At 46.5% G+C, this 26,960-nt stretch overlaps 2 protein-coding genes across 4 annotated transcripts in view; both read left to right on the forward strand.

Annotated features, from left to right (window-relative positions):
• The window catches only part of Tcf20 (transcription factor 20), a 91,190-nt gene extending 69,759 nt beyond the window's left edge, over nt 1-21,431 (forward strand). Inside the window, exons 3-6 of one of the 3 annotated variants that reach the window (XM_027954659.2) lie at nt 2,591-2,684; nt 13,277-13,326; nt 14,323-14,450; nt 21,204-21,431. In XM_027954659.2, coding sequence (XP_027810460.2) covers nt 2,591-2,684; nt 13,277-13,326; nt 14,323-14,406 — 228 coding nt within the window. In that variant the 3' untranslated portion in view covers nt 14,407-14,450; nt 21,204-21,431. The remainder of the gene's footprint in view (nt 1-2,590; nt 2,685-13,276; nt 13,327-14,322; nt 14,451-21,203) is intronic. The other 2 variants (XM_027954661.2, XM_027954660.2) reach the window with 2 other exon arrangements.
• A 4,877-nt stretch (nt 21,432-26,308) lies between these two features.
• Nucleotides 26,309-26,960, forward strand: part of LOC139705065 (cytochrome P450 2D17-like) — a 76,948-nt gene continuing 76,296 nt past the window's right edge. The window contains exons 1-2 of the mRNA XM_071609263.1: nt 26,309-26,485; nt 26,871-26,944. Coding sequence (XP_071465364.1) covers nt 26,309-26,485; nt 26,871-26,944 — 251 coding nt within the window. The remainder of the gene's footprint in view (nt 26,486-26,870; nt 26,945-26,960) is intronic.

A 26,960-nucleotide genomic window follows, 5' to 3' on the forward strand; every position in this document is an offset into this window, starting at 1 on the left:
ATTGATTGATTGATTTACTTATTTTGTTTATTTATTTATTACACAAATGGAGCACAATTTTTATTTCTCTGGTTGTACATGATGTAGAGTCACACCATTCATGCAATCACATCCATACGTAGGGTTAATAATGTCCATCTCATTCCACTATCTTCCCCACACATGCTTGTCCCCTCTTCTTCCTCCCTCCCCTCTGCTCAATCCAAATTTTCCTCCATTTCACCCCCCATTATGGATCAGCATCCACTTATTAGAGAAAACATGTGGCCTTTGCTTTTTTGAGATTGGCTTACTTCACTTAGCATGATATTCTCCAACTCCATCCATTTACCCATAAATACAATAATTTCATTCCTCTTTAAGGCTGAGTTATATTCCATTGTGTACTTATACCACAGTTTCTTTAGCCATTCATCTGTTGAAGGGCATGTGGCTGTTTCCACAGTGTAGTCATTATGTCACTCCTACTTTCGCAGATGGAGGGAACAAAGGTTAGGAATTTGGCCAGGAAGGCAGAAGTAGACAATGTAGAGTCATTTACCAACCAGTTGTGTAGGTTCCAGAGTTCACATACTTAACTCTTGTACAGAATTGCCTCACATAGTTGATCCCTTCCGGTATCAGTGAGGGTATTTTGATTGCAAGTTATACAACTTAAAAATGAGATTTCTCTGTGTGTGTTTCTTAAGTATCTTGTCATGTAACAAGTCTGGAGGCAGGTGGTCCTGGAGGAGGTTAGTGTGGTGCTCAGCAGTGTCACAGTGGGTCCAGATCCATATCTTGTCATGCTACTGTTCCCAACAGATGGGTTTTGTCTTCAGGACTGTCCCCTAGTGATCATAAGATGACTGCCATAGAACCTGCTGTCCTGTATCAGAGACTGAGCAAGAAGATGACCTGCTCCCTTGTCTCGTCCCTCTGTAAGGGAGTAAAGCTTTCACAGAGGCCCGTTCCATGCAGAATTCCCTGCCAGAAATGCTTGGCCTCCTGTTTCCAGATGGCCACTGCTAACTGAGAGTCCCTACCAGGGTGGGGAGGGCCTGAAACCCAGCCCTCAGGGTAGCTGAATGCTTAAGCTCCCTTAGTAAGAAAGGCAGCAGGAATGGTTGCCTGTTGTTCACTGACAGACCAGCCTTACTTCATTCCCTCGAGTTGGTGACACGACCTTTTTCCTGAAGGTGCCCTGTGGCACAGACAAAAGGAGCCTGTCTAGTGCTGCTGGAAGTGCTGCTGACTGCCCTTGGCTGACTACACGCCTGATGAGCTTTGCTTTCTCGGCAAGGGTATGAGGGCACATGATCACATTTATTGATTTGGGGCACCCAGAAGGATTTTGGTCTTGTGAATGGAGGACGAGGCTCTTGAAGGACTTGTCTTACAGCCCTATTCTCCCATTTGTCTCTGGAGGCTGCTGTCCATTCTGACCCTGGAACAAGGTCCCTCACCTCTGGTGCCTCAGCCATCTCATCTCTATAGTGAGATGATACGGGGCCCCTACCCCACGGGCATCACCACAGCCATCCTGACATATAGTGATGTGGGTTCCAGTGTTGCCAGCCTTGGTTAACCATCAGCATTGGTATTGGGAGGGCTTGAGCCAGCTTCAGTGCTTAGGAAACACTTTTTGCTTTTTGTTCCTTTTGTTGTTGCTGTTGTTTGTTTGGTCATTTTGTTTTGTTTTGGGTAGAAGCAGAAACAAAGGTCCCTGTCTTCAGTTAGCCTTCCAGGGTGTGCCAGGCCACCTAGAGAGTCCACACCCTTCCTCAGTAGGGCTACGTGTGGTTGAATGTTACGAATATGATTGTTGTCGATGGGACACCTATTTCCTATGCTGACAGGAAGAGCATTCATAGCCCACATCACAGGAACCACAGAGATGTGTCCCACTTTAAGAAAACCTGACCATATAAGGAGGAGCATCATAATTACAGAATAATGTCTCACTTAGCCAGGAATTCATGGCAGTTCTCCTAGTGCATTTAAAATAGGACTCATGTATAAAAATACCATTTCCATACAGAAGCCTATATTTTCTGAAAAGGGAAATATACTTGTATTGGGCATTTGGGGTAAGTAGATCAAAAATAAAAATAACATCTTATAAATATAAGAACTAGAAACTAAGTTCCACTTTTAATTCTAAAAGGTTTATATTTATCTCTACTACCTTAACCCTCTCCTCCTACCCTAGATTTTCACAGCAGAAATACACAGGATCTGCAGGCAGCTCATGATGGCAGTGAGTGTCAGGCATGTGAGTGAGTGGACTCCAGGGACATCAGCAGCAGAACTGGTCATACCAGTCTCTGGCATGTCCGCCATGTGCTGTAGGGTCAGTGTTCTCGCCCCAGTGTGGTGTTCCACTTGACTTGAGATCATTTGTGAGGACTGGCCTTAAAACACATTGTGAATCCTTTCCTGTGCATGGTCAGCGAGTAGCAGTGAGAAGTGGACCAGCCCATCTTGCTGTCAGAGACTCCTCTAGCCACAGAGACACTGGCCAAGGTCTAGCCAGCAGGATCTGGGGAAGGCCAGCAGGAGAGAGGCAAATCTGGGATATTCACATGCCTGGCTTCTTCCTTCCTTTCAGAAATGCTCCCACTGCCAGGAGGCGGGCGCCACCCTGGGCTGCTACAACAAAGGCTGCTCCTTCCGATACCATTACCCATGTGCCATCGACGCAGGTAAGCTGAGAACGCATACCCTTGCCCAGGGCATCCAGAGGGCCAGGACATACAATTTGGTCATCTCCCTTCTTTACAGTTCTTTTTGCCTCTCCTGGACCTCTTCTGTTTGTAAATTCTAAAAGAATGCAGAGAATAAATATGAAGGAGTAAAATGGGGTAATTTTTTTTGGGGGGGTAATTTTTTAATAACAGTTTTCTTCGTCTAATTCACATGTGCTTCGCATATTTAAGTGTACAGTTCAGTGTCTTCTAGTGTACTCACAGTTGTGTAGCCATCACCACAGTAGATTTTTTTTAACATTTTCATTACCTTGTAAAAAAGCTCCTATCAATCTAGAGTCACTCAACTTTCTTCCCCTCCCCCCAGATACCCCACCCCCACCCCCACCCCTGCAACCATCCATCTGCCTTCTAGCTCTATAGATTTGCCTGTTCTGGGCATTTCATGTAAAGGAAGTCATACAGTATGTGACCTTTTGTGACCAGATTCTTTCACATATCGTAGTTACTTACAAGGTTTATCCATGTTATAGCATGTATTAGTACTTTATTTATTTTTATTGCCAAACAGTATTTTATTGTATATGATATATACTGCTTTATTTATCCATTCATCAGTTGATGGACATTTGGGTTATTTCCAGTTTTTTATTTTTATGAATAATGTTATGGTAAAACATTCACATATAAATCTTAATGAGGACATGTGTTTTCAGTACTCTCATGTATTTAACCAAGAGAAGAATTGCTGAGTGGTATGGTAACTCGTGTTTGACCTTTTGAGGAGCTGCCAGGCTTTTCCAAAATAGCTGCACTATTTTACATCACAACCAGTGGTGTATTAGGTTTTAATTTCTCCACATCCTTGCCGACACTTGTTACTATCTGTCTTTTTTATTGTTATTACTGTTATTGTAGTCATCCCAGTGGGTATGAAATGGTATTTCATTGTGGATTTTATTTGGATTTCCCTAATGGTTCATGATGATATGTGTCTCTTGCTTTGCCCATTGTTAAATTGGATTGTCTTTTTATTGTTGAGTTTTAAGAATACTTTGCATTTCTGGATACAAGCACCTATGGAGCTTAGTTTGCAAAAATATTTTCTCCCAGGACTGGAATTGTGGTTCAGTGGTAGAGCACTTGCCTAGTATGTGTGAGGCACTGCGTTCAATTCTCAGCACCACTTATAAATAAATTAATAAAATAAAGGTCCATAAATATCTAAAAAAAAAAAAATTAAAAAAATATTTTCTCCCATTCTGTGAGTTTTCTTTTTATTCTTAATGGTGTTCTCCAAAGCAAACAATTTTATTTTTTAAAAATATTTTTTTAGTTGTAGATGGACACAATACCTTTATTTTATTTATTTATTTTTATGTGGTGCTGTGGATTGAACCCAGTACCTCACACGTGTGAGGCAAGCACTCTGCCACTGAGCCACAATCCCAGCCCAACAATTTTAATTTTGATGAAGTCTAATATATTTTGTTTTTCTTTTGTGTCATATCAAACCTATGGATTTTGGATAAAGATTTATACCTTTTTTTTTTTTCCCAAGAGTTTTTTAGTTTTATCTCCTGAATTTAGTTTTTTGATCCATTTTAAATTAATTTTTATATATCATATGAAGTGGTCCCAGTTTATTCTTCTCCAGGTAGATATCCAGTTGTCCTTGCATGATTTGTAGAAATGACTGTTCTTTTCTCAGTGAATGATCTTGGCACTTTTGTTGAAAGTTGATTGACCATAGATGGATGTGTGAACTTACTTTCAGTCTGTCTCTAGTACCCCACTATTTTGATAAAACATAGCTTTTGAAACTGAGTTTTCAAATTTTTTTTTTTTTCCTGAAGATTGTTTTGACTATTCTGGGTCCCTTGATGTTCCATGTGAATTTTAGGATCATCTTAGCCATATCTGGAAAAACAAATAATAAACAGACAAAAACACTGTTGAAAGTTTGATAGGGTTTGCATTGAGTCTATAGATAAAATATCAGGTAAGGTCATCTTAATAGTATTATGTCTTCCAGTCCATGGTCATGGACTGACCTTTCGATTTTGGTCTGTCACAGCTTTGTGGTTTTCAGAGTATACGTTTTACAGTTGAATTTTTTTTAATATTTATTTTTTAGTTTTAGGTGGACACAATATCTATCTATTATTTTTATGTGGTGCTGAGGATCAAACCCAGTGCCTCATGCATGGTAGGCGAGCACTGTACCACTGAGCCACAACCCCAGTCCTACACTTAATTTTTGCATTATTCATTGAGGGTGTATTGAATACAGTGGATTGGCAAGTGCAGTGGTGCATACCTCTGTAATCCCAGCAACTCAGGAGACTGAAGCAGGAAGATTGCCAAGTTTGAGAACAGCCTCAGCAACTTAGAATGTCTCAAAATTAAAAGTTAAAAAAAAAAAAAGGACTAAGGCTGTATGTAACTCAGTGGTAAAATGCCCCCTCGGGTTCAGTCCCCACCAAAAAAAAAAAAAGTTCAATAGATTGATTTTTTTTAATATTGATCCCGTATCCTATAACTTTGTTCAACTTGTTTTGTTCTGGTAATTTATAATGAGTTTCTATGTGCAAAATCATGACATCTACCAACAGTAATAGTTTTACTTCCTCCTGCCTGATCTAATGCTCTTTATTTCTTTTTCTTGCTTCATTGCCCTGGCTAGAACCTCCAGTAAAATTTAGGCTAAAAATGTTGAGAGCTGACATTCTGATCTTGTTAGCTAAAAAATATGGTGTTAGCTGTTCATAGGTATTCTTGGTTACCCCACTGTAGTACTGTGGATGGAACCCAGGGATGCCGTACCACTGAGCTATATCCCCAGCCCTTTTTATTTTGAGATAGAGAGACTCTGTACCTTGCCCGGCCGGATCTCAAATTTACAATCCTCTTGCCTTAGCCTCATGAGAAAGCTGGGATTACAAGTGTGCACCACCATGCTGGGTTTATCCTTAGGTATTCTTGATAGAGCTGAGAGAGTTCCAGTCTAGTCCCAGTTTGTGGAATGACTTTAACATGAAGTGTTTTGTGTGAGATAGGAAAGACTAACCTCATGCTACTCACCATATACTCCATACTCCGTTTTTCTACACAGCAAACGTCCTCCAATAGATGCCAGCTATGTGTCCTACAGTTTAACTCAGTTCTGCACTAACCAGAGTCAGTGTAGACTCCACAGGTTAAAGGCTCTGTCCCACAAACTGCCTACTTCAGATGCCTCTCTCGAGCCCCAGGTTGTGACCTGTGCTTCTGAATGGCCAGGTATAAATCAGGGTTCACAAGACCTCTTTCTAAGGCTTGATCAGTGTGCTAGAACCAACTACAAGCAACACTCTTCTTTGTTTGGGTACTGGGGGTTGAACTCAGAAGTGCTTAATCATTGACCCATATCCCCAGCCCTTTTTAATATCTTATTTAGACATAGGGTCTCGCTAACTTGCTGAGGCTAGCTTTGAACTTGTAATCCTCCTGCCTCGGCCTTCCAAGCCATTGGGATTACAGTAGTGTGCCACCATACCCAGCTCACTTTACTTTTTTTATTCCCAAATATTTATTTTGCTGTTCTCAATACCTTTATTTTATTTATTTATATGTAGTGCTGAGAATCGAACCCAGGGCCTTGCATGTGCTAAGCAAGCGCTCCACCACTGAGCCACAACCCCAGCCCCACTTTATTTATCTTTACCCATTTATTATGCAGGTTACAGTGGAACAGTTCAATGGGAAAGATGCATTGGCACGTGGGAAGGACATGGAGCCTCCATGCCCTCCTCAGATGCACTTCCCTCCAGGAACCTCCATGTGCTTAGCAGCCAGGAAGCTCTCAACCCCACAGTTCAGGGATTTTTATGGAGGTTTCATCACTTAGACATGTTTGATATTAACTCAATCTTTGGCCCCTCTTCCCCTCTCCAGAGAAAGAGGGGTGGAGCTGAAAGTTCTAATCTTCTAATCATGGCTTGGTTTTTCTGATGACCAGCCCCCATCCAGGAACCCAAGAAAGACACTCCTATTGCCTGGGAAATTCTGAGGGATTAGAAGCTATGTATCAGGAGCCCAAGTAAAGACCAGATATAAGGAAAAAAAGCTTCTCCTAGCACTCGTATTTTTAGGAAATTGTAAGGGTTTTCAGAGCTCTGTGCCGGGAACAGGAATGAAAACTAAAATGAGTACTTTTCATTATAAATCAATTGTCTGTCACATAGTGGCTGCATTTCACCTGTTGGGATGGAGTGGGCGGGTTTTGCAGTGTGATGCCTGCTGAGGAAGGAAACTCCTCTGCAGGGCATAGGCGCTGCCAATGAGTGGGGCAAGCTTGCGTCCAACAGCTGCAGCAACCTGGGAAAGTAGCCCTCTCAACTTGAGTCTCCCAAGACCTTCACCCAGCCAGCCTCATAATGCCTCCCATCAGATGGAGGGAGTAAAAATGGAGAGAGGTGTGGAGCAGGAGGAATAGGCACCAGCAGGCAAGCAGAGACCTCAGGGTTCCTTTCAACCTGTCTCCAGGGCAGAAGTCTCATCAGCTCCCTCACTAGTGCTTAAGCACATCCCCTTCCTTTCCCATCCTTGTCTTTTTGCCCTTCCCTCTTCCGTCTTCTCCAAGTTTCTGAAGGAGGAGCAGCTAAAAAGAACACTGTAGTGCATGCCTGTAATCCCAGCTGCTCCAGAGGCTAAGACAGGAAGATCTCAAATTCAAAACCAGCCTCACCAATGGCAAGGCGCTAAACAACTCAGTGAGACCCTGTCTCTAAATAAAATTCAAAATAGAGCTCAAAATAGAGCTGAAAGTGTGGCTCAGTGGCTGAGTGCCCCTGAGTTCAATCCCCAGTACACATACCCCCACCAAAAAGAACTTCAAAGTTAGATTCTTGTGAAGTGTTGTGCTTGTGCCCAAATGCTCATGCTGAAGGGCAGCTTGGTGGCCAGGGTGCTATTTGACCAGATCGATATCCAGGGAAGAAGTACAGAGTCTTCAGGTATCAGAGAGTTTGGGTTTTAGAGTGTCCGTAGGAGACTTCCGTTGCAAAAGTACCTCCTTTTTCAGGAGCCAGCCAGTTGCCCAGTTGCCTTTTCTTGTTTTCATTGTGTTACCTTTTTACATCAGAATGTTCTGGTGTTTGTTTTTTGTTTTTTCCACTCAAAGTTTCCTGGGGTTTTTTTTAATATTTATTTTTTAGTTGTAGTTGGACACAATGCCATTATTTTATTTTTAATGTGGAGCTAAGGATCAAACCCAGGGCTTCGCACATGCCAGGCGAGTGCTCTACTGCTGAGCCATAACCCCAGCCCTGCTTCCTGGTTTTTAAATGAGAATTCTAAGTGTTATGTTTGGATGCTTGATTATTATATGGGAAATCCTGCAAAAATTGGCTTTTCCAGCCAGTGGCTGAGAAGCAGTGGTCTCCCACATTAATGCTCTTTTCAGAAATATTAGGCTGAGCATCCAGGCAGGCAGACAGGTAACCACATCCTTCCCATCACGTTTCTTGTGCAGCAGGGCACCAGCCATGTCAGCAGCCAGGCTCACAGCAGGCACCCGCCATGGTTGCTCTGTTGCTCCCCCTCCCAGGCTGCCTCCTGTGTATGGTTTCTCATGGGATAAAGCTCACTGCTCAGGGGATCTTTCCACAATGATGGAAGTGCTCTAGATCTGCACACTCCAGTATGATGGCCACTGCCAGATGTGACCATTGAGCACTTGCAATGTGGCTAGTGGGCTGGGCATGGTGGTGCACGTCTATAATCCTAGCAGCTCCAGAGACTGAGGCAGAAGGATCTCGAGTTCAAAGCCAGCCTCAGCAAAAGCAAGGCACTAAGCAACTTAGTGAGACCCTGTCTCTAAATAAAATTCAAAATAGGGCTGGGGATGTGGCTCAGTGGTTAAGTAACCCTGAGTTCAATCCCTGGTCATCCCCCCAACCACCCCCCCCCCCAAAAAAAAGGAAAGGAAATATGGCTAGTGGGACTGAGGAAATTAACTTTTTTTCACTTAAGTGGCTGTGTGTAACTCGCGAATGGACAGCCGCCTTAGAGCTACCTTGATCAAGGCTAGGCAGAAGGTTGGGAAGAGAGCCAGAGCGCCCACTAGTAGATGCTTACCCAGGCCACCTCCCCACCCCACAGCCAGAAGCAGGGCCTCCTTGATTAGCTGAGGGTTAATAAGCAAACGATACCTGTCACTTTCTCTGATCCAGCCTGTCATGTGCCTGCCCAGTTAAGCTGGTAGCATCTCTGTTTAACAGCAGTTGGTGGCCAAACATCCAATGAAAGGATAAGGTGGTCTTTGGCCCTCCAGCTTCAGTCCCCTAGCTGCTGGACTCTGCTGGGACCAAAGAAGCAGCTTCACAAGAGGATACCATCATGGGCATTTGTCTTTTTGATGACCTGTCACAGGGACTCAAGGCCTGCACTGCTCTTAGGGATAGATGCCTATATTTACTCCATGGCCTTCTCAGTCAGGAGTTTCTGCTCTGTGTAGATCTATGTCCAGGAAAGATCTATTCGTTGATTGACTTTCTTTTTAATCATAACCAAGATGAGTTCCTGAGTTTAAGAGGCCCTAATCTCTCAGTGGAATAAGGAACAGTGTAACATTTTCATCTCTGCTTTGCTGTCAACCACCCAAACCTTTAAAGAGCTGTTGATGTCGCAGGGAAAACTTTTATTGCTAGGATGTCTCCATGGAAACAGAATCTTTGTCTTACAATGATCTCTGGTGACTACAGCTTCCCCCACCTGACACTGGTCCTGCATTTCTGACATCCTCATTAGTAGTTGTGGGCCGCTTGTTATGTCACAGGCACAGGATTGGCTCCAGGTAGAGGATGCAATAAAAAGAACATGAGCTCTGGTTTAAAAAAATTTTTTTAATGTATTTAATGCAATGAGCCATAACAATTAAGACAGAAGGAAAAAAGGGCTGTGGTAGCTCATTAATAATTCTACTGTGCATAAAGAATCTTGCCTGGAGGGGATTTTCCTTTTACTCTCATGAAGAAAGACAGCTGGGAATTTTACTCTGCAGCCACCTTTGCAGCAGCATTTCAGAGCTGCTCTTTCTGCTGCCGACTTTGATCTTGCAATAGCAGAGGCAAAGCCCTGTATGGGCCATTCTGGATTACTGAGGGTCTTGCCCCCATCATGGAGGGGAAGCCATCTGCATCACAAAAACCAGTCCCAGTGCCCCATTATTCCCCTCCATGTGTTTCAAGAGCCTAACCCTGCCCCTGAGCAAAGCTGTGTGGAAGACAGTAGTGCTAAGGTAGAGTGTAGCTGAACTGGAGATAGTATCTGATGCCCAGCCGATCCAAAGGACATTAGACCCCTCTTTTCACCTCATCCTTGAGATTGCTCTCCTTAGTCTGTGTAGATGTCAGGACTATCAGAAGCTTTATGGTACTTTTTATGATGAGGAGCTCAGCAAAGTCACTCTGCCTTTAATAGAGAGAAAGGAAAGTGGCATTCTGTCCTGGGAGTTGGTGTTTGTTTCTGGAAGCTATCTTGACTTGGCCACCTTGTGAGTCTTTCCCAGCTTATGTCATGATCCAGCAAGCTATTTGCTTTTACTTCAACCTGTGGAAATACTGACCAGGCCCTCTGGATAGTGTAGGGTTAGTTTCTTTTTCTTCAAAGAAAACATATCAGGAGACTGATGTTGGCTGGCCACTGAAGGAGACAAGCGCTTGTTCCAATCAGAGAGCACTTACTAGATTTCCTCCTGCTCTTTACTCTTGCCCTGAACAGGACCTGACTGGAGACAGGATAGAAGAGGCACCCCCATGTCCTTCCAGGTTTCTGAGCTCTCTCACTGGTTCTGACCCTGCCAGGGGCAGGAACTGCAGTTCCTGACAGCCTGTGGATATGTACAAGAACTAAAAGAAGGACTTGTTGATACAGTGTTCCTTTGGGGCAGAGGTGGGCACTGTGTCTGGCAGTTTCTCTAGGAGACTTCTGTTCCAAAAGTACCTGGTCCCAGTTGCCCTTAGTATGTACTTTATTTCTTTCCTGCATTTAACTCAGGAAGACATTCCCTAACTTCAGACACGTTTTTACCAGTGGTCTGTCACATCTGGTCACTGTTCTGTGGCTCTGAGGGGAACTGAGCCACCTGTGCTCCCTTTGATGGCACCCTTTGCCACAACATGACCCCCATCTTTGGTTCTGTAAGCCTCTGTGGCATCAGAGTGGCCGAGCTCCCTGATGCTGTACTTTCTTTTTTTGCCCAGGGTAGAGATTGCCATGTAGCACTGCCAGAGCCCAGGTGAGGAGGACGTGCTTTCCCAAGCTCCAGTTGTCTGTCTCCTGCTGTTTATAAACTCTCTGGCAGATTGGAACAGCAGGAGCCTTGGTCACGCTATGTACTTGTGGGTTTTAAATTAACACATTTCATTTACTGCCATGCTAGTTGCCTGCTGGGAAAGGGGCTTGGAGGTTAGTGACGGTGACTCGGTGACTCGGTGACTCGATGAGTTCTTGGGCCCTGGGGGCAGAGAAGGCTGCGGACCCATCCTCTATAAGTCAAAAACTCCCAAGGCCAGGTAGTGATGTTATCAGTTTAGACAAGTTCTGAAATTTCCTTTTTTGATTTGTTCGGGATATTGAGGACTTAAAAAAATTTTCATTTGAGTGTTCCTTTGCTTATAACTATTTCACTTGAAATCTGTGGGTACACAGGCTGTGAATCTGGATCTAGGTTTAAACCAGTTAAATCATAAACTCAACAAGGCTGCCTCCTGCCATGGTGCTCAGGAGATTTCTGAGAATGTGGGATCAGTATTTATTACCATTTTGTCACTACGTCCTGCACCAGTGACCTGGCTGCCAGCCTGCAGAAGCTGTGGTGTGCAGGGTGGGCTCACTCTGGGTTTTCTCGCCAGCTCCATGCCCTGCCTTGTACATGGAGCTTGACTCGCCTGGAGGGAGATGCATCCTTGCTGTCATTGCGAATGCTGTCACATGTCAAAAGTTGGAATAAATCCCTTTTCCTCCAAGGATTAAAAGCACCCTCATGGGATTTTACTTTCCTGTGAAGCATTCAGTGCAGATCATGTGATTTGTATTGGGGGTGTCTCCTGTGTGTCCAGGGATTGTGGGATGCAGGTGACAGCAGGGTTCTCAGGCCTGATCAACTTTCTATCTTGAACGCCTGAGCTCTCAATAGAGGAGAAATGCCTCTAGATTTCAGATGTCTTTGTGAGGAGGCTTTGCCATGAGCCTGTGGAGTGGGGTTAACCTAGAATTGAGAATTGTTTAAATAGCATTATTTGGCCAGGTGTGGTGGCACATGCCTGTAATCCCAATGGCTCAGGAGTCTGAGGCAGGAAGATCATGAGTTCAAAGCCAGCCTCAGCAAAAGCAAGGCACTAAGCAACTCAGTGAGACCCTGTCTCTAAATAAAATATAAAATAGGGCTGGGGGTGTGGCTCAGTAGTTGAGTGTCTCCAAGTCCCCGGTACCCTCCCCTCAAAAAATTATTTGGGGAGTATCTCTGTTTATTAAATATGAGCCATCATGGAAACACAGAACAAAATAATAAAATTAAAATCACCTGGGGCTGGGGATGTGACTCAAGCGTATCGCACTCCCCTGGCATGCGTGCGGCCCGGGTTCGATCCTCAGCACCACATACAAACAAAGATGTTGTGTCCACCGAAAACCAAAAAATAAATATTAAAAAAAATTTTTTTTCTCTCTCTCTCTCTCTCTTAAAAAAAAAAAAAAATCACCTGTAATACTACCTAAAGAGAACCTCTGTAATATTTTGGTAGATTTCCTTTCAGGTTTTTTTTTTTATGCATATAAAACATTTTAATGAAATTAAGAATGTACCTATACATTTATATTTCTTGGTTGGTCAGACAGTTTTATATCATAAGTGTTTACCCACATCATTAACTACTTTAAAATTTTAACTTTTTAAGTGACTGATATTCTATCATATTAAGGTACCATAGTTCATCTGGTGTGTTACTGATGTTTTCCTCTTAGAAATTACAGTGCAAGGGGCTGGGGTTATGGCTCCGCAGTGCAGCGTTCACCTAGCTTCCCTGGGTTTGATCCTCAACACCACATAAAAATAAATAAAATAAAGGTATTGTGTCCAACTACAACTAAAATATATATATATATATATATTAAAAAAAAAAAAATCACAGTGCAAGCCCGGCACCATGGCTCACTCCTGTAATTCCAGTGGCTCTAGAGGATGAGACAGGAGAATCCCAAGTTCAAAGTCAGCCTCAGCAAGATCCTGAAGACCCTGTTTCAAAATAAAATACAAAACAATAGGGTTGGGGATGAGGCTCAGTGGCTAAGTGTCCTGGGTTCATTTCCCAGTACTAAAAAAAAACAGAGAGAAAGAAATCACAGTGCCGGGTTGGGGATGTGGCTCAGTGGGTAAGTGTCCTGGGTTCAATTCCCAGTACTAAAAAAAAAAACAAAGAGAAAGAAATTACAGTGCCGGGGCCTCTTGCTTTCAGGTCTAACACTGTTGATCCTGGAAAGGGGCCACCTGTGGGTCTGGCTGTTTCAACGCACATAGGCTCCATCTGTCCCCTTCTTTCTTGCAGATTGTTTGCTACATGAGGAAAACTTCTCGGTGAGGTGCCCCAAGCACAAGGTGAGTTAGAGGCTCCCAGAGCCTGTGTTCGCAGTGGGGCTTGGGGTGGTTTCCTAACTTAAAGCCCAGGCATCGAGGAACTCATCCATTCTTGTTCCCATCTGCACCTTGGGCTGCTGGCCTGCTTCTGGCTCTGGGAGGGTAGAGAGGCATGATGCTGAAGGGAGACCCCAGGCATAGGGGCTGGCACCCTATGTGGTGTGGGGGGCAGTGGGGAAGGTGGCAGGGGAGCTGTCCATTCATTAAGAGAGATTAAAAGATCAAACTCAGTGAAACTGACTTGGACTTTACTAGAACCCCAGTTCACAGGTTGACATGTGGTAAGAGGGGTGGGAGGCCTGCTGTGGAAGCAAAGGCACTAACTCCAGGGCTTCGGGGGAAACTCACAGTCTCTTCCAGGTTGTATTGCTGCAGAAGCAACCTGATGATACAAGTCAGTGGGTACTGCTGCCCCACTTCCCAAGAGAGGGTCTGTTGGCCATCTCTTTGGGAAGGTTGGAAGATGAGGACGTGAATGGGCTGTTTCCGAGGTATCAAGATAGGGATGGAGAGCCCCAGGAAAGGATTGGGTTGGAACCCACTGCCACCTGACGTTTCCTGCAGTGACCGCCCTGTCTGGCTGAGGTCACACTGACACCTGGTGGTCACTGGCTGCTCACAGTCTTCAATCTCCAAGTATGGCCAGAAAGTATTAGAAAGAGGACATCTGGAGACGTCTATCCTCAAAACACTTTTGAAGGATGCTTATGATCTTTCTTTTAAAAAATATTTCCAGAGGTAGATCATAGGGTCTGACAGTATTCTCTTTATTTTTACTTAACAGTCACATTTTGCCTCACAAAGCCCTATCTGGGTGTCTCCTGTTTGTCATTCAGTACTGACTCTGCTTTTTCTTCCTTTTCCACGTGCTGTCCCTGTCCTCGCCTCTGCCCTCCCTGACTCCCACACTCTTTCCTCTGTCCCTGTTGTGTCTCCTCATGGCTCTGCTGGCATCAGCCTCCCCTTCCGTGCCCTCTCCCCCCCTTGCAGAACAAGACCGCGAAAGGCAGCCTCAGCACAGAGCAGTCGGAGCGGGGGTGAGGGGGGCAGTGTGCGCGTGGGAATGGAGAGGACAGCAAGCACAGGTGAGTCGGGGCCAGCCAGGCTCCACCACCCCTGCCTGGCTCCCAGTGGTGCTGTGGCCTCTGCCTTCCTGCTGGCCCCAGGCTGCACCACCAACAGTTAGTGGTGTGGATCCTAGCACCAGGTGGATAAAATGGCTCTCCAGTTGTTTCTTCACTCCCCAGAATGTGGTGAGGGCTTCAGACCTGTCCACTGCCAGCTGGTCAGGGTGACTCTTTTTTTTTTTAACTTTTAAAAATATTTTTAGGGGGCTGGGGTTGTGGCTCAGTGGTAGAGTGCTCACCTAGCACGTGTGAGGCACTGGGTTCGATTCTCAGCACCACATAAAAGTAAATAAATAAAGTTTAAAAAAATATTTTTAGTTGTAGATAGACACAATAATTTTATTTTATTTATTGTTGTTATTTTTTTTATGTGCTGAGGATCGAACCCAGGGCCTCACATGTGCTAGGCAAGCACTTTGCCGCTGAACCACAACCCCAGCCCCAGGGTGACTTTCTGAAGTCAGCCCTTCGGGACTGCTGGGGAACAGGCCTCAGGATTGGTGGTCCTAAGGGCATTGTGACCATCTTTTGGATGACCCTTTGGGCAGGGGACTTCTGCCATCTGCCTGTTGTTTCCTTCTCCTCAAGGGACTAACCAAAGGTCTCTTCTTTTCAATTGACCGCATTTCTGTAAAGCTTTTAGTATGTTTTCCTTTGAAAAACAGAACATTCTCTAAGTTTTCCTACTTGAAATCTTTTTTCCCACAGTACCATGAAAGATTCCTTTTCGCAGAAGTACGAAGAGAAGGAAAATCCTCTCAGAGATTTAGTAGACTTCAGCATCTGATTTAATTTTACTCTTGAAAATCTCCAGAGATCTGGCTGCACCATTGAGCATGTGGGGCATGGCCAGCCTGCCCCTGTGAAAAACGGGGTGTAGGGCTGAGGGATCTACAACAGGGCGTCTCCACCACATTGCTTTCTCACCCTCCCTGCCCCATGCAGCCACTGAGAGCTGAGGACCAGTAGTATATAAAGAGGAGAAAGGAGAAGGGAATGTAGCTGACACTCGTGGCTGCAGCTGTCCTAGAGGTGTTCTCCAGGGGCTCATTTCTCTCTAAATGGAGGCTTCTGTGTGGCCTCCAGGACTCTCACCCCCATAGCCACAGAGACCGTTCCTCTGGGCAGTACCACATCCCTGAATGTTCTCTGTAGAATCCTGAGTTACAACTAAAAAGGTTTCTGCCTTTCTCTAAAACAACCAATAGTAATATGAGGGAAAAGTCAAGTTCATCCCAGAATATGGTGGTTTTCCTCCTTAGAGAAGGTGTTTGTTTCTTAAGCAGTGCCCAGTGCTGACCTCAGAGAAGGCCCCTGTGGCCCTGCTGTGAAATAGGTCAGGGCCCAGGTAGGGGCTCCCCAGTGCTTCCTACTGGGGTGCTGAGTGTTTTGCTGTAATGCTTTTCTCTTTGCCTCTTGCAGGGAGCAGGGTTGGCAATGCAGGGAGCAGAGCAGAGCAGGAGAGGTGATTGGTTCTTGGGTCACAGGAACCAAATGAGCAAACGGAGCCCTGTGGACTGCAGTAAGTCGTCCTCATCGGCTACTGCACTTCTAGAAGTCACTGGGCTACTCTTCCTGCCTGTACTCCTGGACCCCTCTGATCAGCCCTCAGAGCAGTGTGCAGCAGTGTGGGTAGTTTAACAGCTGTTGCATCGGCCATTTTCTGGGCTGAGATAATGCTGTGCCTAGGCAGCTCTGCCATTTCCGTGTTGATGCGCCTGTCCCAGACAGAGTCAAGTTCTGTGGAAGACCATGAGAAGAATTTCTGAAATGTGTCCTAGAAGGGCTGGTTAAGGAAAGAGCCATTTGTCATTTAGTACTTTTTGGTTTTGTCCTGAATTCCAGCATGTGTTAGAGAAAAAGAAAGTCTGGGCCTGGTAGGTGGGTCTGGGAATGCATGGACCTCCCAGCTGACAAGGCCTCAGCTCTGGAGCTGAATGGTCAGCTTCACCCTCCATCCTCCCCAGGCTGCAGCACTGCTTGAGTGCAGGACCTGGCCCATCACTTGGGGAACCTCAGTCTATTGAGGTTGGAGCAGTCACCTCTTGAGAGAAAGGATGGACACTGCACCCAGCCTCATTGATCTGGAATGTTCTCTCCATAAGCCATTCCCACAAAGCAAGTTCCTTTTACTGGTTTCTCAGTTCAGCAGTTATACTGAGGGCCATCGCCATCTTTCAGGCCCAGGGTATACTGCTGAATTGTGTAGAAACCCCAGTGATCAGGGACAGAAAATACTCTTGCTCTTAAGGAGTGCTCACCTTGGGGTCCATGGTGAGAACAAAGAACTACCATTATTGGGGACCCAGACAGGGAAGGGACAGTGGGGTGTGCATCTGTGTCCTGCCTCCTGTCATCCCACTTTCTCACACAAAGTGTATGGAAAGTCCTATGTGACTGGAGTAAGGACACTTAATGTCTCCGTGTTTCAGTTTCCTCTATAAAAAGAGAAGTAACCAAGCTGGGCACAGTGGTGCACACCTATAATCTGAGCAGCTCAGGAGTATCTTGAGTTCAAAGGCTGAGACAGGATCTTGAGCCAGCCTCATCAAAAAGCGAGGTGCTAAGCAACTCAGACCCTGTCTCTAAGTAAAATACAAATAGGGCAGGGGGTGTGGCTCAGTGGTTGAGTGCCCCTGAGTTCAATCCCATTGCCCCCCATCCCACCCCCCCAAAAAAGTAACAGTGCCAACCATATGAGAATTTGGTTATACCTCAGTAAGTGTTGGGCACACAAGCAGCTGTACCTGGCTGCCAGTTTCTTACAGTTAGAGCTACAGGGGGTCAAGGCAGCAAGGAGACCTTGCAACTGCCCTTTCTATCAGAAAATTCAAGGGCTGGTGCTAGGAGATTTTATTCTCCACACCCTACCCCAGCATGTGGGGCTCCTCATAGTTGTTTCTCACCACACCAAGAATGCCAGAGAGGAGAGGTTCTTGGACAGCCATCTAGTCGGCTGCCTCCTAACATTTCTGAGGTGAGGAAGCAGTGTGGTGGGCCTGTGTTTGCTCACTGTCCCTGTACTGAGAGTCTGTCTCTCTGGCCTCATCTCAGCTAGTGAATGAGGCTGTACAATGGGACTCCTGGCTCTCCTTATCATGTAGTAAACAAGGAGGCCCCTGGCTTCCTGCCAGGCCCTGTGATCTAGTGGATGAGTAGCAGTAACCTTATCCCAACTGATGCTCTGTCCTGGGTGCAAGAGGATGCCACCTACCTACACACCTTCTGCAGACCCTCCATGGAAGGGAAAGGGCAAGACCCTCTCTGCCCTGGAGCTGGGCATTGTACAGCCTGTCCACGGATGAGTGAGTGGCTCTTTCTGGAGCTCCCTCCCTTCTCAGGCTCATCTAGGGAAGTCCTGGGGTTCTCCTCCTCCAGAGGAGAAACTGAGTCTGTCCATATTTCCCCACTGGCACCAGCCAGGCTGTGGCACCCCTACAGTGGCCACCTGCTGTGCCCAGAGCCCTGCCTCACAGCAGCAGGCAGTCTCAGCAAACTCTGGCCTCCAGTCCTATGTCATCAGAGATCCAGCCAGTCTCCTCTTCGGAGGTTCTTGTCGCATTTGCCTCCTAGCCCTCTCTCCCAAAGGCTGGTGGAGGTCACTGAAGAGGCTCTCCAGGCTCCCGGCCACTGGTCTACTCAGGGCCAGGCTGCCTCCCCCTAGGCTTTTGTGTGTGCACATTTTTCTTGCCTGTCTTCATGTGGGGGCTCCCTCTCATTTCCTGGGTGTCAGATTACAAGTTCCTCTTCCTCAGAAGCCTTCCTTTTATAAAAAATCTCAGTCTAAAACACCCTCTTTCCCCACTCTGCAGCCTTTCTAGCTTCACCGCATTGTGACATTATATACTTGTGACTGGAAGCTTTGTGAGGGCCAGGGCCACCTTTGCAGTCTTATGCCCTACCCACAGTGGTGCCAAGTGTGCCTATTAAAGATGAGTGCATCCCAGAGAGGAACAGACTCTTTGACCCTGTCAGCAATCAAGAACAATTCGGAATTAGACTTCTCCACCCAGTCCCTCTCTGGTAGGAATCGAGTGTCTGTTGCAGAGATGAGGTAACCCACTCTGGGGGAATCTTGGCAGGTTCGACAGGGTCAGCAGGTCAAGCTGATGGATGCCTGCTGCAGTTGGGAGAAACAGCCTTAGTGTTAGGTGTAGAAGGATACAGAGGTGGTGTCATCCATCCCAGGCTCAAGCCACAGAGTGGAGGAGCCTGGGGAGCCTGAGGCAGCTTTGGCCCAGGATGAAACCCTGTGCCCTGGCAGCTGAGCATCACAGTGCCTTCGACCATCCTCAGCGTGGAGTGTCAAGAGAGCTCACTTGGCCCAGCAGCTGTGAAGGGTTTACTGCCTGGGGCCCAGCTCTCTCCTCTTAGCCACATTCCATGCAGTGGGGCACAGAGTCCTTGGGGCCCACACAGGAGGGCCTTTCTGGCTATCAGCCCTTTCCACCTCCAACCAGCCATGTAGCTGTGGACTACAGGTGTCACCTCCCTGAGCTTCAGCTTTCTCATCTTGAAGAGGTTCAGGCATCTTGGTGTTACCATGAGACAGGACATCTATTAAGCTTCTAGCTCAGTTCCTGGCACAAAGTAAGTCCTTCCTTCCTCTTCTCCTTACGAAAGGAAGAGTGTGGTTTTTTGCAGTACCTGGGATTGAACCCAGGGCCTCAAACATACTGGGCAAGTATTCTTATCACCAGCTGTTTCACTTTTATAAATTTTATTTTGAGGCAGGCTCTTGCTGATTTGCCCAGACTCAAACTTGTGCTTCTCCTGCCTCAGCCTGTCAATCTGCTGGGATTACAGGAGTGCATCCAACCTGAAAGAACAGTTTTTATTTTTGTTTTTAAGTAACTCTGGAAAAGTTTAGGGTCCTTTACCTTCAGGAGATCATGTGTTTGGGCCAGTCTAATCAGCAAAAAACTCCTTGTTTGGAAGGCTTGAGGCAGAAGGTGCTGAAGGACTGCCACTGCCTGTGCAACCACTCCCTATGCAACACTGGCACCCAGAGGCAGGTCCAAGGTCAACTACACAGAACCAGCTGGCCAGGCAGACGTGGATGCTGCAGTGTGCCTCATTCTGAGGTTGGGGTCTGGTGTGGGCCTGCTATGCTGAGTAGTGAGCAGGATTGGAATGCAGACCCAAGAGGGCTGAGCACTTATGAGAGTGCAAACCCTGCCATGCCTTCTTCCCACAAGCAGAATCTTGGAGAGGCTACGTTGGCATCTGACAATTCACGCAGACACCCTGGATCCCCAGCAAAATTACCTTCTGATTGTTCCTTGAGGTGCCTATTAACTCAGCCCTTGTCATGTTATTTACAAAGGGCCTTTGGTCCCTAAGGAGTAGTATCAGAGAAGGCACAAGGACTTTTGTCTAATGCTGTTTGTCTCCCCTTTCCTGCATCCATGGCCTCAGGAAAGCCATTTAGGTGGTAGAAAATCTCCCTGGGCTGCTGGGGAGGGGTAGAATGGAGGTAGAGGAAGCATAGACCATTGGGGTGACCTGTGAGGCCCAGAGCCACCTTTAGATACAGGGGGGCCATGCTGTGCCATCTATGTACATTCTGAAAATGGAAGGATGGCTCCGCCATTGGCCCACATTCCTGGAGCCTGGGAGCTAGAGGCCTGGGGTTTGTTTCTACTGTCATCCCAGCGTGATGAACATTGTACTACTATCTCTGCAACATGTCTTCCTGTTTAGTGGTGGTTTTTGTCAAGCACTTAGGAGCTTCCTTTTAGCAAGGACAGGTGTATGCACACATGCATGTGAATAGTACAGTCTTAGATCCCCCCACACACTAGCCTTCTTAACTATTTTGCACAATAGTAAGCGTTATGAAACCAGAAGAGGGACCTGCCTTTTCCTGGGGTTTCTATGTTGTTCGAGGTTATCAGAGAGGTTTGAAGCAGAAGCAAGGGGAGCCCCAGGGACACAGTTGCAAGAGAACTGTGAGAGGCAGAAAAGAGCAGCAGTTGAGGCCACCATCACCCCCGTGTTCTGGTGTAATTTTTCTGGACTGATTACTTGGAAACTGGATTCTCTGAGACCCGGGCATGTGGGGTGAAGCATTCTGCATAGGCTCTTGGTACAACCCATCTGGTCATCAGCACCACCTTCCCAAGCCTGACCTAAAGAGGAAAGAATCTCTTCCTGGAGGCATCAGGGTCCGGAGGAGCCAAGGGATTAATACATTCCAGCTCTGTGCAAGCCACCAAAATGGGCTGAGACCTGTCCTTCCCATCAGAGGCTATGGGAAGTGTTCTTCGTTGGTGTGTAGAACTGGCTGTGTCCACTAGAGAAGGCTGTGAAGTGGTTGTGAGAAGTCCTTCCACAAATTGCATGCTCTAGGTTTTGGTCACAGCTACCTTGTGCCCTTGGCCATTTTGAGAACCAAACCCTGCCACTAAGAGCTGAGCCCAGTCACGGGCCCCAGTGTTTGCCATGCTCTGGGAGGTGGGCGTGCCCTGAGAAGCCCTCAGAGTGCAGCCCAAGCACCTGTGCTGCCTTCTGCCATGCTCCAGATCCAGAGCCACACAGCAGTGCCACACCTGTCTTGGATGTGTCCTGAGGCACAGCTCATCTACAGAGAGGTCTGAGCATGTGGTCCCTGCTGAAAGCCCCATCCCAGTGCCACCACAGAGCAGGGGCTGTTGGCAATGGGACCATGGAGAAATTCCTGGCGCTCAGCATCTGTTGCTTGTCTTCCAGGTTAGACTGTGGAGATGAACAGGTGGTGGACACTCGTGATGGAATGGAAATCTCCTCCCGTGCTGCCACGCCCTGCCCTGCCCCGCCCCGCCGTGCCTGCCCTGCCAGCACTTCCTTCCCAAGTTCTCACCTCACACTCAAACCAGTGACACCACAGGAAAGAAAGGCCCAAGATGTTGGAATGGCTGTTTCCATGGACACAATCTCCATAGTGACAATGTGGGGGGAGGGGGGAGGGGGGCTGATGGGGAAAGGGGGGGAATAAAAGGGAGGGATAAAAAATATATATATATAAATCTATTTTTAGTCTGGAAAGACTTTGTTTAAATGAAAGGTGCGCTATCCCTTTTGATTCTATTTTAAAATTATCTAGTTAACTCCAAATTTGTTCCAATGACAGTGAAATTGAAATGTGAAATTGAACTGAACAAACTCATCTCATAAAGGACGGGGGTGTGGCTTTAATCTTTAGCCTGTCTCACACCAGTTCAGAGAACACTAGACCCCAACCCCAATGGAAAGAGCCAACAAGCCACACCCAAACTGTCCTTTTGTCCGTAGTCTGTGTCAAAGTGGGAAAGTTTTGGGTGGGAGGTGGGGATGGTCCGTGTTTCAAGAGCGGGGGAATGATGTTTAAACATAAATAAATTTTTTTCCTTTCCAGAAACACTATTTATTTATTATTTTTTAAAATTTTTATCTTTTTGGGGGGTGAAATTGGCAGATGCCCTGAGTCAGGCTGTGTCCTGGGTCACTGTGGCTGGTGAGATCTCTTAGGGCCCCATTAAGTGGGCAGTGCAGCCCCGCAGCAGCAAAGTCCAGCAACGGACCCTCCTCTGGGGCCCTCTGTGCTGGGCGCATTCCAGGCATCTGTGTCCTGACACGTGGGGACCCAGGGAACGGGAGGAGGCCTGGACCTCTGTGCCAGAACAGGCAGTGGGACTGGCGGGGAGCCTCTGTGGGAGTTGTGGGTGGGTAAGCTGACCAGGAACACCCACTTAGCCCTTTCTTCTTTTTGTTTCTATTTTTATAATGGAAAAGGGGGGCATGTCAGATAAGCAGCCCTATGCTACGTGATTATGTTTTGTTTTGTTTTGTAAATTGTATAATTTTTAAATATCTGAGTTTAAAAAAAAAGAAAAAGTACAAAAAAAAATCTTGTTAAGGCCTTAAGAAGGGGTTAGTGCATCTTTCAGGGGTCACTCTGCCATGGGGATAAAATAGCTGTTTCACAAACAGTTTTATTTAAAAAAACAAAAAACAAAAAAAATCAAAAAATAATAAACTTCATTTTAACCTTGTTTCCTTTTTCATTTACTATAAAGTGAATGCGTCTCTTCCTTTTCCCACTCCAGCCCCCAAAAGGTGGTCTTGGTTCTACTGTAGAGGAGGCCACCATCAGACCTGGCTCCTTCAACCCCCCCGCCTCCCGAAGGCCAGGCAGGCCTTACAGCAGAGCCTGAAACCAGCCAAAGCCCAGGGGTCCTCTGGACCACTCCCTCAGGCCGGTAGAACTTATCACCTGTGGGGGGACAGGCAGAGTTCCTCAAGTTGATATAAGGACATGTTTCCAATGAACATTAATTTTAAAAGATTATAAAAAAATAATGTAATGTTAATGGAGTTTTTTTTAGAGAACAGAAATATTGGAAGGAATGTTGTGAGGTAGAAATAAGCAATTATAAATGAGTTCTTGTGTGCTCATCAATTTGGGACTGCAGAAGTGGCAGATTAATTTCATTTTAATGGCCATATCAAGCAATGTGGTCCATTTCTCATTTTGCTCTGCCAGGATGGAGGTGTGGGTGGGTGTGCTGTGTCAGCCTTGGGACCATGCTCAGGCAGCTGAACAGGACCTGCATAGAAATGATGGCTTTTGAGCTGGTTGGCTTCCCATTCTGGTCTTGACTTCACATTAACACAGTTAAAATGAAATTGATAGATTTCGGGTGTCAGGGCCTAAGCCACAAAACTTGAAAAATATGTATCTTGAGGAAAATATTTTCCTGACAGCAAATGTTTGTCACTTTGCCTTTTATTCTTTTGTCCTCTTTTGATTTGCTGATGATACGTGACCAAGGCACTCACAAGTGTTGCAGAGCTTCAGAGTGTTACTGGGCTTCAGAGATGACCTTGAGCTAGGGAGTGGCCCTGTTGCCCATTTCCCTCTGGACTCCCATTTTTCTAGCTTCTGCCACACCTCAGCTGCCTTTGTGCCTTTCAGCTCCTGCAGCTTTTGAAGTCAGCTTGTGTGTGTGTGTGTCTGTCTGTCTGTCTTTTTCTTAATATGACTCTTTAAGAGCAGTTTTAGGTCAACAGCAGTATTGATCAGAAAATGGAGTGTCCTGCTCCCCCCACATACAACCTCCCCCTCTGTCAACATCCCCACCCAAGTGGTACATTTGTTAGGACTAATGAATCTGCTTGTACCTCATCATTGCCCATCAAGTTCACAGTTCACATTAGGGTTCTCTCTTGGGTGTACATTTTGTGAGTTTGGACAAATTTATAATGACATATATCCTCCATTATGGTCTCTCACAGGGTAGTTTCACTGCCCTAAAACTCTGCTCCATCTATTTATCTATCCCTGTCCCTACCCCTGGCAACCACTGACCTTTTTATTGTCTGCATTGTTTCACCTCTTGAAGAAGGTCAGGTGGTTGGAATCATATGTTATGTGGCCTTTTTAGATTGGCTTCTTTCATTTAGTAATATGCATTTATGGTTCCTTCATGTATTTTCACGTGTTCATGGTTCATTTCTATTGACAAATAATATTCTATTGGTCTGGATGTACCACAGTTTATCCATCCACATGCTGAAGGGCATATTGGTTGCTTCCAGGTTTTAGCAATTACAGATGAAGCCATATAAACTTCAAGTGCAGGTTTCTATATTCTAAGTTTTAGGATCGATACCAAGGAGCACAATTTGGCTCATAAGGTAAGAATAGTATAGTTTTTGTATGAAACTGCCAAACTGCTTTCCACAGTGGCTCTTCCATTTTGCATTTCCACCAGCAATGAATGTGTGCTCCTGTTTCTCCACATCCTCCCCAGCATTCAGTGGTGGTGGTGTTCCTGATCTTGGCCATTCTTAGAGGTGTATAGTGGCTCTTTTTTTAAAAAGTAATATATTTTTTTTAAGCTGTAAAAAACACAACAACATGAGTTGGAGCAAGTGGTGGAGCACTTGTCTAGCATGTCCTTGAGTTTGATCCTCAGCATCACATAAAAATAAATAAAGGTTAAATTACTTTTAAAAACACATGAAATGTAATCAACCTGTTTTTAGACGTAGATAGCTTAGTGGTGTTGAGTATGTCCAAGCTGTTGTGCAACTGATCTCCTGAACTGTTTCTTCTTGCAAAGCTAAAGCTACTCCATTAACTCCCAAAGAGACTGGTCCATCTCTGGAGTTGTCCATTTCTTATTTCTGAGAGTATCCACTGCCTGTAATCTCCTGCTCCCCCCAGTGCCTGCCTGTGGAACTGCATCTATAAAGGCAGCCCACCTGGTATCAAGACAAACCAGAAGGTAGAACACAGTCACCTTCTCCTTTCTGTCTCCAGGGAGGAGCTGGATGGAATTGGGAGTTTATGCCTGTCGGGGAGAAAGGTAAAGACCAGGAAAATACTCTGCACTGGCTGAGTACTACAGTCTCCTGATTTCTAGAATTCTCAAAATGGTACTTTGGTGGGATATATCTCCCTAGGGGAACAAGGGCCTAGAACTTCTAGTCAGCCTCCTTGCTGCCGTATGATGAGGTGCCGGGTCTCACCACAGTGACAGAGGGCCTGTCAGTACTCAGCACATTTTACCCTATGACAGGTATCCCACTGTGGTTCCAGGTTGGGAGGAGGGGTATTTTTCTAAAGTAATAAATTCTAGGGAATTTCTGTACTGGCCATTAACAAAATATCCTGCAAAAACAGTGGAGAGCTAGAGTTGGGAGTGTGGACGTGGATCCTAATGCTGTATTGTGATTTTAACCTCACTATGTGATGTCTCCTCTGCCTTGGGGACATAAAACCACCTCCCTGTGGTGGCTGAGGAAGAATAATGAGTTGGAGCATGTGGATTGTGACCAGCAGGGCCTGGCACATAAGTGCCAATCATTGGAAAGCATGGACCTCCTTACTGCAGGGTTTTCTCATGGCTGCCGCATCTTGAACCACAAGCCTCTGCCATGAGGAGGACGCAGCCTGAACTACAGACAAGCCTGTCACTGCCCTTTGTACCCTCATTAGGATGACTGCTTGAAGGAAGGCTTGACACCAAGAAGCAGGGGATAGACAAAGGCTACCATGTGACAAACATTCAAACCATCCTGCCAGTCTGCCATGCTTCTCTGACAGTTACGGGAAGGAAATTGCCAACTAGGCAGAAACCCTCAGCTAAGCCAAATGGGAGGCCACAGACCGGACCTGAGAAGTCCCCCCGGGTGTAAGTGGATCTTGCCTTCCTGGTCGGTTGAGAAGCCTCAAAACTGGTCTCCACTGAGGCCAAATCTGCAAAGCCTCAGACTCTAGCCACCTTCCTCCTGCTGCCCCTCACCCACTCACACAGGACTTCCCAGTGGCACTTTAGCCCCACAGCCAGGTTGCCTTGGTCTGAAGGTTGCCAGTCAGTCCCTTCATCTCTGCCAACAATGTCCCCCATGTCCCTCAAAGAACTGCTGGCATGGCATTCAGCTGTCTGATCTTTCTGTGCCTCTTCTTGAATGTGGACTTTGGAGAGGACACACTGAAATTTCCAAGATCCACATGTGATCCATGCGCCAGTACCCAGCCCTTCAGGACCAGCAAGTCCAGCTTACGTGGCACCTCTCCACTGGCTGTCACCTGGAGAGGGCTAGGAGAGGCAAGGACCTGTGCAGCTGCCCCTGCATCTGTCCTGCCTTGGCTCCTCCCTGCACTCTCTGCCTGCACAGTCATCAGAGCAGCCTGGCTCCCAGCAGAGGGCACAGGGCAGCCTCAGCTCCTTTATAAGGGAAAGGCCCTGACTGAGCACTTAGGGAGATGACAGGTCCTAGATGGTCCCAGGTGCCTGGAGTGACAAGGGACACTAGGTGTTCTCAAATCCAGTGGACAGCAGGAAATGATGGGGCTGCTCACGGGGCCCTTGTGTGTGGCCGTGGCCGTTTTCCTGCTCCTGGTGGACCTGATGCACCGGCGCCAACTCTGGGCTGCACGCTACCCGCCAGGCCCCCTGCCACAGCCCGGGCTGGGCAACCTGCTGCAGATTGACTTCCAGAACATGCCATACCCTCGGTACAAGGTGAGGGAGATGAAGTGGCCCTCCAGCAACAGACATGGGTGGTGGGTAAAGCTACAAGCTATACAGAGAGCTGGGCCCTAAAAGGAGGCAGGTTTGAGAGGCTTCATGGGAGAGGGCACTCCAGAGCCCGAGGACACACTGAACTTTCCAAGAGCAAAGGTGTGGGAAGACAAAGGCTAGGAGGCAGAGCAGGACCTGGCAATGGGTCTGGGATCCTGTGGGACAGGGTATATATTATGTAGGCCTCAGTCCCTTCTGAATCTATCAGAGGGAAAGATCTTAGGGATGGGGGAGGGTGTTGAGAGAGGAACAGTGACCAATTCTTTGTCTGCGGTGGGGCTTGTGCTTCACTGCTCACCTCTATGAACCTATCTCCTCTGTAAAGTGGGATGCTAGTGGTCCCCATGGACAATCTCTGGCCACCTCTGACAAGGACATAGTTAGGTGGTTGGATCCAACGTGAGTTTCTCCACCA

The sequence above is a fragment of the Marmota flaviventris genome, chromosome 3 (genome assembly GCF_047511675.1).
Source record: "Marmota flaviventris isolate mMarFla1 chromosome 3, mMarFla1.hap1, whole genome shotgun sequence".
Taxonomy (NCBI): domain Eukaryota; kingdom Metazoa; phylum Chordata; class Mammalia; order Rodentia; family Sciuridae; genus Marmota; species Marmota flaviventris.